Below are 12,941 nucleotides of genomic sequence, written 5' to 3'. Positions count from 1 at the left end.
ATGTTAATTAGGGGCTTTACTATAGTTTTAACTCATAGGATTAGTATGGGTTATATCACCCGATTAAAAACAAATAATGGAAAAATTTGATTTTTGTCCCCCCCCCCCTTCCATCCAAAAAATATAAATAATTATCTGTGATCAAATCCAAACTTGTTTAAAAACTAAATTCTTCCTTCTTATACAGAAAGAACACATCCCAAAATTACATTTTTTGTATAATACTAGTTGATGCGCCCCCTAGTCTCTAGGAGTTCTTTATTTAAAAGAGTAGAAAAGAGCAGAAAAATAGCCTAAAAACAAGACTTTGAAAAAAGAAATGAGCTAAAACCAGTTGTCTTTGTCGGTTCAGTGGTTAGTGAGTTTTAAAGCTACCTTTTTTTCATAAAAGACAAAAATAAGATTTCAAAATTCTGTTGTTTGTTTATCAAAAAAATGCTGTGAAAGTTAAAACACTTCTATGGTTGAAGCTTTTGTCTAGCTACGGGTGCCAAATTTGTTATTAAAAACTTCATTTTAAGTTTTATACAAGAATACATATTTTCCGCATCGTATTATAGACAGCTTTCTGTTGATAGTAAAATAAAAAGTTTTAAGTTTAATTTTTGATTTAAAAAAAGTAATGATTTTTCAGTGTGGTTTAGAACTGTTCTCGCCTAGCGTAAATTAACCGGATTCGATGGCGTTCTTCATCATAAATAGCTGGTATTTTTGAATATAAGACATTTTATCTATGTATATTCTTAAAGTTTTCCGACTTCAATTGATTGTTTTTAACCTTCATTTCAAACCGGGACGTTTTATTTTTACTTGTTTTGTTTCAAGCTGTTTTAGGGCCAAAGCATTCATCAAACTTTTCTGTTAATTCATTTCGTCTTACTTATCTTAATTTGAAAAAAGCCAGAGATTCTGTCAAAATAATTGAAAAATTCTGACACTCTTGTTTAATTGAAATAAACAAGCGAGCGACAGCTAAAAAATAAATTTCACTGTTGTAAAACATAAAAAGTTGACATTTTTATTTCTTTATTGTCATACTACCGGCTAGGGTTCTTCTTCCCCCCATTTTTAATTTTAGTTTTTTAAAAAATCAACAATTTTTTTGTGGGGGAGGCGTATGACGTCATAATCTGTGGAGGGACTTTTATCATCTTCAACATACGGACAGATACACGTATAAACACAAATGTATGGTAGCTGCACTACTTGCATTTCTACAATAGTTTCCAAAATATAGAAAATAATTCCTTTTGATAAAAATATGACTCTTTTAGTTTCTGTATTTTGATAAATTTTAGTAGCGAATCTGCTCAATAATTCGAAATGTCCGTCTTTGTTAAGCTTTTTTAAGTAACGTGTTTTTCTTGGCTTCCAATTAAGCTATACTGCTGAGTTTTTTTGTGAAGATTCTCCATAACAATGAGCATCCAATATATAATTTATATGATCCGTTAGTCTGTAGGTCATGCAGCAAAATTATATTTCAATAGGGTTGGTGATTCTATATTTATTATCATAAGATTTTTTCCTTTTCTTTTTCGTCCCCATTTTTTTGTGTGTATTTTTTTCTAGCTATATATGGATGTTGTCACCCTTGTTTGTGTTTTTCCTACAATAATATTTTAATATTCCATGGACATATTCATTTAAGCGTAGCAAAATTAACATTAAAAAGTAGTTATTATAAAATTGCTATTTGTTCTTTCTTGCAAAATAATTTGGCAACTTTTTGGGCAGGAGACATGATTTTAAAAAAATACTCTCATATTACGTTTATCTTTTGTCTTTTTGGCTTTTAAAGTAATTAGGTTATTAACATTTTACGAACACTTTAACTTTTTCTTTTTAAAACTAAAAATTAAAGGAGATGTCTGCCCCCACCTCAAGTGCCCTAAGAGGCTTCTAGCGGGCGTAGCCGCTAGTAAAATGTAAAAACAGCTAGTTTTTTATCTGTATTGTAAAAACACTAAACAAATTTTTATCATATTCATATTAAATAAAATAATTTTGGCAAGTTGACACAATCATTAACCTTCACTTTACAACAACAATACTCTTTTTCATACAATTATTCTACTAAAATCCTTTATTCTAAGTATTTTTTTAATGTTCGTTAGCCGCACATTGGTCATAAGCAAGTTTTAAGTAATTCTGTTTGTATTAAGTTTAATAATAATGACTTTAGTGTATAGCAAAAGTGTGATGAAAATTTCTACTCCTACAGAGTACATAATTTGAAGACCTATAATTTTTTTTTTTAAAGTAATATTTAATGACTCCCACAGTAATTTTTTTTTATTTCAGAGGAGGCCTACATGTTCGGATACAATGTGGTTTCTAGTGCTAGCTGTTGCCTCTCTTGTAGATACTATACAGGTAAACACCCCGTTGACGCCCTTGCTAGTAGTATCATCATATTTTCAATATTTTTTTTTATTATTATCAGCTCTTGAGACATCTAAGATTTTCACAATTTTCAAAATATTTCTCTCAACTTTTTTTCTCTGTCATATATTTAAAAGTAGAATTATTATTCTAAATGACAAATTACTTGAGACGTTTCTACAATTATACAATAGGTTTAAATTACAATTAGGGGACGTTAGACTCTAAATTGCATAACAATTAATCGTCTATTGTCTTACCCCTTGAGACCCCTGTAACTTCTTCATAATTTGGATAGTAAAAGTTCTGGAATCCTAAAATAAGAGAGATAAAATATCTAATAATTTTTTTTGTCTAAACCTAACCTTGCCAATGGACTGACTGATTTAGTTTCACTATCTATATAGCTTCATATAGGGGGATAAGGGGGGGGTTTTTAATGCAACCATCTCGTAATCAATGTATAAATGGCACTTAAAATTCGAATTTTGATCTGAAATTGTGCATGAGTAATCCTTGGTAGGTCTATTTTCCCTAAATTGAAAAAAGTTGAAAAAGTAACGGCTAACGGCTCAGCCGTTTAGCCGTTTTTTGGCTATTTTTAGGGCAAATCTTCATAAATTACGTAGAAATAAACTTTTTGAAACATATTTTTGCTTTAAATCATGTGAAATGATACAAAAAAACATTTTTTAGATTTCTAGTACCAGCAATTTCCGGCTAGAACCGTTTGAAAACGTTTTGGATCGGAAAAAAGCATTATGTAGAGAGAGGTTACGTGATGGATTTCGCTTGAAAATACCCAACAAATGTCTAAACGGATGAGCCGCCAGCCGTTAGCCGCTACTTTTCCAACTTTTTGTTCGATTTAGGGAAAATAGACCTACCAAGGATTACTCATGCAAAATTTCAGATTCAAATTCGAATTCTAGGTGCCATTTATACATTGATTACGAGATGGTTGCATTAAACCCCCCCCCCCCCTTTTTCAAGTGCGATTTCTCTTGGGAGGGTGTTGGTACCCTCTCTCAAAATAGTTATAAACATTCACAGGACCTATGAGAAGCTACCCTGTAAAGGAGAACTATATCGATGAGATTAGTTACAAACAGACAGACAGATAGATAGGTAGACATCCTGTTACTTTGTTATAAGGTTACAAATGTACAGGAAAGTAGGAACACTATATACCTTGAAATTGCATTCAACAATATGAATAAATGGACAAGTAATTTAAATACATGTTTCTTCATTGTAACTTACTTACTTCATTCTTACTGTAATAGTTTTAGGTTGCTTCAAACTTTATATAGCAGTAAAAACTAAAATGTAATCTAATGATTTAGCCTTTAGCTAGGGTCTGCTATCAGCCAATCAATTCCATTTGAAATTGCCGAAATTAGTTGGAGTAAAACTTGTTTTTTGTGTGTAACTGAAATGGAAGTGGGTAATAAGGGTAGAAAAAAAAGGGAAGGGGTTAGGGGAATTTTCACTTAAAATAGTTTGTCAGAATCACATTCCCTTTTCCCTGGCCTTTAGCTAAAATGAATTTAAAAATACCCAATTTTCTAGTTGTATCTTTCTGGAATGTAATATTTTATTTCTACTCCTTATTAAAGGGGTAGTTTCACGAAAGGCATTTGAACTTTATTTAGTGAACCGCATATTTTTTCCTGGTTAATTGGTTAACTACATTTATTTGGCATATATTTGAAAGAATTTCAATTTTCTACCACTTAGTTTTTAAAATATCAAGACTTGAAAATCGTCTTTTTAAATTGCATATATCACAAAAAGACGATTTCAAGTCTTGATATTTTCAAAACTACGTAGTAGAAAATTGAAATTCTTTCAAATATATGCAATTTAAATATAGTTTAACCCATTAACTAGCAAAAAATATGCGGTTCACTAAATTAAGTTCAAATGCATTTCGTGAAACTACCCCTTTGGTTTCAGCATATTAACTGCGGGGATTTTAAGTTATAGGATAATGGACGATGGTTTAATAAAAACTTTCAATTTAATTAATTATTCCTTCTGTAGATAAAAATAATTTTTGGACACTCCAAGTTTGTAAAAAAAAAATTGAAGCTCTTTAAAGTGCCTTGAAAAAATAAAATCTTACAATGCAAATGACCAATGATAGGCCAATAAACAGAATATATTACCAATGTCATGCCACTATACAATTACATTTTAATTGACAAATGTTAGGCCAGTATGACGTCATTTTTTATAGGCATTTTAAAAGCTTCCACTAAATCAAAACTTATTGGTCTAGCAAAGATTTGATCAATCGCCAATACACTACCACCCTCAGCCCCCTTCATCCTTACAATCCCCTGTCTCCCTTAGCCCCCCCCCCCCCATCCCTGACAAATTATGAAAATAATTTTATCTTCAATTTTTTTTCTCTGAATTGTAAGAACAATTTTGCATATAAAAGACGTATTTTTGTTGAATATGAATTATGTTAAAACATATTCTAGACCAGGATTTTACTAAAATTTTTCTGTCCTTTCTTTGCTTTATCGTCACAAGGCTAGATCAATGTGAAATAAATTAATTGTCATCCAAAAAATACATTCTAATTTCTAGCTTCTAAAAATTACCATTTATAAGTATTTTTAAAATGTAACATAGATCAGTTATATGTATTCGATAATTCTTTTGGATATTTTCATAATTTTTATTCTTCAATAGCATCTTTAAAAGATATAATTATTTGAAGAACATTTATTTTTAGTTTTTAATGATAATTATTTTATTTTAGGGCCAATGTTTTGGTGGCGTAGAGACTTATGAGAAAACTTCTGGTACCAGGTTACAATGTACAGGCAGTTGTACTAGCCAGGTATGTAGTGTAGCTTTGCTTCATAGTCATATCTATTTGGTTATCTTTCTATTTATCTATCTATCTATATATCTTTGCATTATTAACATAGAACAAATAAAAGGTTATAAGTAATACACTGTGTTTCGTAATGATACTCTTCAGTTACAAGAATATTTTGACACTTGAGAAGCTCTTTATATCACCTATAAAAATGACGTCATACAACACAAATTACTAATGACAAGCCAATACACAGACTAAATTACCAATTGCAGGCCAGTATACATTTTAATTGACCAACCGTAGGCCAGTATGATGTCATTTTTCATAGGCACTATGAAAAGCTTCATCTAATGAAAGTAAAGTACAAGTATTTAAAGAATTTTACATTTCAACTTGTTTCATGCTGTACAGATATGCAGGTAGTAAGGGAGGGGACAATGGGCAATTAATTCAATTTAAGAGTTTTCGCTGAAAAGCAATGAAAACCAGATTTATCAAGAAAAGTTGACCAAAATTGTAAAGGGATCATGGTAATATAATTTAGAACAAAATTAGTTCTAAGAAAAAATCATTTACTTGAAAATTAAATTACCAATACATCACAATGTAGTAAACATTCTGTAATTAATCACTAGAAAAATCTTGATTAGAACTTCGTCAACCCTTCTCATATATTTTAAACTGTCACATAAATTCAAAATTCACATGAAATGACATTTTCTTGGGAAAAAATATTTGTTGAAACCAGCCATCAATAAAAAAATTTTCTGTCTGCTATATTCAAAACTAACTCAGCTAGTTCGTGCACATTCCCTTTGAGCCAGTACCCAAAGTCTGAGACTCTTAAAAATTGAATATTCGATCCATTGTCCCCTTCCTTACTCCCTGACAGATATGTATGTAAATTTCTTCAGATTGAAAATAAAAACTGTTTACCTACAATGCAATGTAATTATTATTCTATTCATCTATCAATCCATCAATCTTTCTATCTATCCGTCTATCTACCCATCATTGTCTGACTAAATATCTATCTATCTATCCTAGGGTATATTATCCCAGCCCGACACATCAGTGACGAGAGACTGCATAGCAATATGTAAACAAACGTCTGTTTGTTCATCATTCACCGTAGGTAAGCACACTTATTTTATCCTGTAACGTTGTAAGTAATTGTTTTTATATTACTGGTTGCTACGCCCCCAGAGGCCTGTTGAAGCACGCAAGGATGGAGGTGGGGTTAAGTTGACCCTCCACTTTCACTTTAAGTTTCATTAGGATAAGTAAAAAGATGTGTTTTTTTGGGGGTGGGGGGGGGGGGGGGGGTTGACATACATTTCCCCTTAGAGAAGCTTCAAAAATGTACAATTATGACTTGTCTAAGAATCACTAATGATGATGTATTTTTTTAGATTATGTAAATAGCAGATGTGTCAGCTACAACATCGCTACAGAAACATCAGAGGTAAGATGAAACCCTGCGGGGATGCTTTGCCCCTGAGGGGTTGGCCTAACAAGAATATAGTTTAAAACCTTAGTATTGCCAGAAGGAATATTCCACCGAAATGAAGAATCAAATTATTCGAGTAGTTAGAGGTAGAAAAACTATCTTATTTGTTAGTTCAAAACTTTGGTTACTTTTTATTAAATTTTGATTGGTTGGTTCCAAGCTAATAACTGAATTGATAAGTCCTAAAAAAGTAAAAATATATTTTCCACCGAAAAGAAACCTGCTATTTTATGCATTCTAGCTCTATGCCTCGTTTTTTTGAGAAAAAAAATAATTTCTTGTACATTATATTTGTCTATTTAGGGACGCCGACAGATTCAGACAGACACTGGTATCAACTTGTTTGAAAAAATGTGTCTCAGAGGTGTGAGACAGAATCAGTTTGATCAGGTATATTATTTATCACTTTAGGTGACAGCCCCCCCCCCCAAAAAAAAAAAAAAAAAATTATATATTTTCTATGCCTTACCAGTTTGGGGCCTATAGCTGCGGAGCCTTATGACTGCGAAGTACCCAATACAATAATTTTCAAATGAATAATGAAACCAATGAGATTGTCCAATGAATGTCTTCCAATACTTATATTTTATTGCAATATCATTTTCCCTAAGTTCTTATTATTCTATGTGTTTTTGTTTATCTTGTTTCCTTATTTATTGACCAATTTTTAGCTATGTAACACTGAACGTGGATGGGCTATTGAACGTGTAATTGGCGGCTTTGTCGAAGGATTTGATCATAAGGTAACATTTTTATTAGATAATCTCCTCTATACTTTATTATGTCTGAATTTCAATAATTCAATGGGGAAAGTGATTTTTTTCGGCTGCTTTTTAAGACATACAGCTGATTTTTTTTTCTTTCCTTTTTTTTGTAAAAAGGCACCTAGATTTCACTGAACTTCTTCCAATTCAAAAAAATGTACAATATTACAATCTATATTAAAATTATTGTGTACTAATCTCTTATCTCGAAAGATCCGTGAATAATCATTTAGATGAATTATTTTTTGTACATTAATACTTGTGGAGAAAAGGCATACTCATTAATAAGTAAAACGCCTTTCAGGATTTAAGTGCTTTTTATGTAATATCTATTCATATTCTAGACTACTAGTTGGATATTAGTATGTTCGTCTGATAAAGGAAATAAGATCGTTAATCTTCCTTTTTAAAATTAATTAAAAATTTCCAAAGCATAAAGGGTACAGAGGTAGATTCTTAAAAAAAATTTGCCCCACTAATCGCTTAGTGGGGCAAAATTGTTTTCGTGATAAATCCAACAAAATCACATTAAAAATCTACAAAAATTAAACAAAATCATAGATGGGTTAATTTAATTTTTGTAGATTTTTTATGTGATTTGACTAGGCAATTAGTGGGGAAATTTTTTTTGTAAGAATCCACCTCAGTTCTGGATAAAATGATGTTATTATAAAAACTTTCCTTAATGTTAAGACCTATATCAGAAGGTAGTAAAAAAAGCCTTAATAGCTATTTGTAAATGTATCTCGAACGTATTACGTAATAATCCTTGTTTTATAAAGAGATTGATTCTTATATTGATTCATATCTTTGTCAGGGATCTAAAGGGATAAGACAAGTGGCGATTAATTGAAGTACATCCTAAATGAGATTATAGTTTACCTCCCCTGTAGATTAAATTATTGGTCAAAGAGTTTGAACACATTAAACTAACGAATCAAGATTGAAGATTAAGTTTTGAAGTTAACCACAAAGAGAAATTCTTTTTAAAACTTTGGGTACCGTTATGAATAAAAATCCTATGTCATATTTCTCTCTGATCTAGTTAATGCTATGCAGAAAGAGTGACATATATTCAATTATTTTAATCAATTTGAATCATATATTAGAATCTTGGACAAAATAGCCTCTAGGACAAAATATTACAAGTCTTGAAAAGGTTAGTATGTCCCTAACCAGTATTTTGTAGTTTTACAAAAAAAGTTACTTACAATTTTGTTCAGACTTTTACATTTGTATTCAGCTTATTCCGTTCTTCTTCTCTAAAAGTGGTAATGTTAGTTTGTCCTACCGTTTCAGAGCTTCGGTTTTATGGATGATGTCATCCTTGTTCTTATACAATCGTTGGTATAGTAAAAGACAGATAAAGATACATAAATACACATATAGATACATAAATATATCTACAGGGTGTTGCAAAATGCAAAATAAAATTGCTCCTTATCTTATGGAACTATATAGGTCCGTATTTTATGGTACCATGTAGGTCCATATATTATGGCACCCTTAGGTCCATATCTTGTGACACCATATAAGTCCTTATCTTGTGGATTAAAGTAATATATATAGAGTGATAAATAGCTATGAAACCATTTTCCCTATTCAAAGACCTTTGAAATTGCAGAAAGTTGTTTATCAGAAGAAATTTTGCTTTCTCACTTAGCTGCTAGAAAGCTCATAAGCTGTCATTGGAATAAGGTTTGAAGGAACTTTACTAATTAATCAAAATCACCAAACATTTTGGTATAAGGATTTGGGGGACCTTTATTATTAATTAAAGTCACGTGACCTAATGTACAAGAGTTAAAACAATTAAATCAAAAGATTTTATTGTAAAACTATTTGTAAATAAGACTATAAGAATAAGATATTGTTATCAACGACAAAAAATAAATGTTTTGCATAGTTTTTGTAAAAAATTAGAGCATATTTATCATTTAAAATCAATGCTATCTTTTCAAATGTGTTTCCATTGATGTGTTTGAGTTTTTAAGCAAAGCCTGTTTTATTATTATTTGTACTGTGTTATAAATACTATAGTATATTCTAACAAGGATGATTACATCAAGTGTAGCAACATTTAACAAATATGTCTTTCAAAAATCAGTTGATTTATTGAATAAAATTTGAAACTGTATATTGCAATTTACAGATTTTTATGATCTTCAGGAATTTAAAATAATTACATTTATTTGGTAGCTGTAAAAACAGAGTATAGCATGTATAGTGTCATAAATGAGCTACAATTTGAAATAATTCACATATATTTATCAGGACATAAAATCCTTTTATAAAAGGCAAATACAGATTAATTTTAATTACAAATTAATTGAAAAAAATCCGGACTGGCTAATGAATAGACAAAGTGAATTATAGAGTAGCTTCACTACTAAATATAACATATAAACAGACCTGCGCACTGGTTCAGTTCACATTGCTACAGACAGTTAAAATATTTAGGAAAGTTGTAAGGAAGAAAGTTATCTATATAGTACTAAGATTAAAATTTAAAAGCCTCCTCAAAAAAGAAATATATTTTTAAAAACAAATTAAATTTATCATGCTGTTAACATGAACTTTTATATTGTTATTATAAAAAATGGTATAATAATGTCTACTTTCCGAAATGATTGTACTCAAGACAGCTTGTAATGAAATTATTATCCAGATTTTTACAATTTTATAATTTTTTGACAATGCCAAAATTGTTTTTATAATTTATTAATTTTAAGATATATGCATTATTTCTAAAGGACAAACACAAATACATAATAAATTTTGTAGTTATGGCATTGTTTCTAAAAATGAAAAACCCTGTATAAAACTCAGCAATTTTTCGGTCTAAGCTGTCAAATTTCTTGAGCAATGAGATTGTGTTGATAGGTCTTTGCGATAGTTCTATATAGTCATGTACCCTTGCTCCCTCTATTCTCTAACTTTATTTCTTGTGGCACCCTGTAGGTCCATATCTTATGGAACCCTATAGGTCCATATCTTATGCTATCCTGTATGTCCATATCTTAAGGCATCCTGTAGGTCCATATCTTATGGTATCCTGTATGTCCATATCTTAAGGCATCCTGTAGGTCCATATCTTATGTTATCCACAAGGTCCATATCTTATGGCACTCTGTAGGTCCATATCTTATGGCTCCCTGTAGGTCATTATCTTATGGCTCTCTGTAGGTCATTATCTTATGGCACCATGTAGGTCATTATCTTATGGCACCATGTAGGTTATTATCTTATAGCACCATGTAGATCATCATCTTATGGCTCCCTGTAGGTCATTATCTTATGGCACCATGTAGGTCATTATCTTATGGCTCCCTGTAGGTCATTATCTTATGACTCCCATTATCCCATTATCTTATGGCACCATGTAGGTCATCATCTTATGGCACCCTGTAAATCCATATCTTGCATGAATGCATGATGTACACATAAGAAAAAGTTAATCTGTAAATGGAAACACATAAATATACATCAAATGGGAATGGATTACAAATATTACAGTTTTTTAAAAAATATAAGCCAATAGATTTACAAATATTAATTTTTCTCTATTGAGATTTTATAAAGTAATAAAATTAGAATTCCGGTTTTCATTTTATCATTTAAATTCTAATTCCTACTAATTTTAAGACTTTGAACAATTCATCTGATCCAGACGTTTAAGACAACTTTTCCTTCAAACATGAAAAAATGCCACTTGTATGCAAAGATATTTTTTTTGTTTGAAAATACATCAACATTGTACATACATTATAGATGGTTATATTAGTTATAGATGTTACTGTCTACTAGTTAAACAAATTATGTTATGAATATAGCTGTACACATATACCATTGATAGACATATTATCATATACAGTAAGGAATATAACTTTCCAATACAAAGATATAATTACATTTGCTTTTTGGATAAATTAATTTTGTTTATTTACAATATGAATGGTATGAAAATTTTGATCTTTTTTTTTATATGTTTTTTGACAAAACTTAAAATTGTCCTCTGTCTTATTTTTTAACATATGTCTAAATATTTATAAATCATTTTTCCTTAATTTTGCTGTTTTTTTTTATCTGGTAATAAAAGTTTCTCTCTCTGCCTAATGTAGATTAAGAATCTAAAATATGTACCTTGATCTCTATCAATCTATATTCCTTAGGTTTAACATACAATATATAAGTTGTGATCATCATCAGACATATGTAATGATATAAACCAATATTACTATAATATTCAAAGAACCACAGAAAAAAAGAAAAATTAAATGCATAAAAACTGTAGATGATAAAAAGTGGTAATGTTATGTTTTGTCTAAACCTAAAGATCTCTGAAATTGTTGGTCTCAATGGGTTGTACTTTTAATAGTAGATTTATAAATGTCTGGAGTGGGTTTTAGGCTATTTTTCTGACCTCCCACGCCCACTCCTTGAGGCCAGGGACTAAGGAACTAGTATGAAATTAGATAAAAGTTACTAAGAGCTGTTTAAAAAAAAAAAATATTTTTGTTTAAAAGAAACCTGAAAATTTATAAATAAAGTAAACTAGAGAGAATATCAATCATTAAAAGAATAAGAAAGAGCGGATAGAGTTAAGAAAGATTCTAGTTTTAGAGAAACTTCGCATCTATAAATGTTATGCTACATGTCTCTTTTATTTTATTGACAGTGAAAGGGGGGAAAGTTACATATTGATAAAATACATCAATGATTTTTCATATTTTACATTTGTTCAACATTATTACTTATTAGGCCTTGACTATAAAACTTACTTTTAAGAAGGAAAAAAGAGGATATTTGTCTATTATATTAGCTCTCAAAATTTCTTAAAAATATTTTTTCACCTATTTTACTTTACATAAAGAAATCAATGTTAAAATATTGAAAAATAAGGAAAGAAAGTGATATTAAATGTTTTGATTTTGGGAATTTAGAAATAGATTAATGTACTTTCTACCACTGAACTCCAGCTAAGATTTTTTACTCTGGTTAAAAGTGAAAATGAAAGCAAGCTAAAATATTATCAGGTCTTTAAAAAATTAATGTACTATTTGACACATTCAATAAATTAGATATTTTATAGGAAAAATTTAAAGTAACATTTGATTATGACAAAAGTCTTTTATGTAAATAATTGGTTAACCATTTAGTATTATTCATTGAAAATTATACAAATCAAGTTTTTTGAGGAAAAGAGGAAAGCAATCATTTGAAGGGAAATCGTATATGATTATATTAATATTTTTCTATCTTCAATATGATTTCTTTGGCTAATTGGTAGAAGTAAGCCCTATTAAATCCATATTTATTGCACTGTTTTATAAGGAACAAGTGAATTAAAGAGTTTCTTTGAGTAAAATTTTGCTCTGGTTTATAGAGATTTCAGATATGTTGAGATTTTATTACTTTAATACCTGTCATTGTGGAAAAA

The 12,941-nt window shown here is 29.8% G+C and overlaps 1 protein-coding gene across 3 annotated transcripts in view; it reads left to right on the top strand.

Moving 5' to 3' along the window:
- Positions 1 to 12,941, top strand: part of LOC145306587 (uncharacterized) — an 86,391-nt gene that overhangs the window by 15,265 nt on the left and 58,185 nt on the right. For all 3 annotated transcript variants that reach the window (XM_080148790.1, XM_080148789.1, XM_080148788.1), the window contains exons 2-7: positions 2,305 to 2,376; positions 5,162 to 5,242; positions 6,275 to 6,362; positions 6,640 to 6,692; positions 7,041 to 7,127; positions 7,409 to 7,480. In XM_080148790.1, the coding sequence (XP_080004916.1) occupies positions 2,305 to 2,376; positions 5,162 to 5,242; positions 6,275 to 6,362; positions 6,640 to 6,692; positions 7,041 to 7,127; positions 7,409 to 7,480 (453 nt within the window). The remainder of the gene's footprint in view (positions 1 to 2,304; positions 2,377 to 5,161; positions 5,243 to 6,274; positions 6,363 to 6,639; positions 6,693 to 7,040; positions 7,128 to 7,408; positions 7,481 to 12,941) is intronic.

This window comes from Acartia tonsa, chromosome 14 (assembly GCF_053477335.1).
Source record: "Acartia tonsa isolate MP-2025a chromosome 14, ASM5347733v1, whole genome shotgun sequence".
In the NCBI taxonomy this organism is placed as follows: Eukaryota; Metazoa; Arthropoda; class Copepoda; order Calanoida; family Acartiidae; genus Acartia; species Acartia tonsa.
The sequence above is the reverse complement of the archived record's forward strand: the minus strand, read 5'-3'. Positions and strand labels throughout refer to the sequence as shown.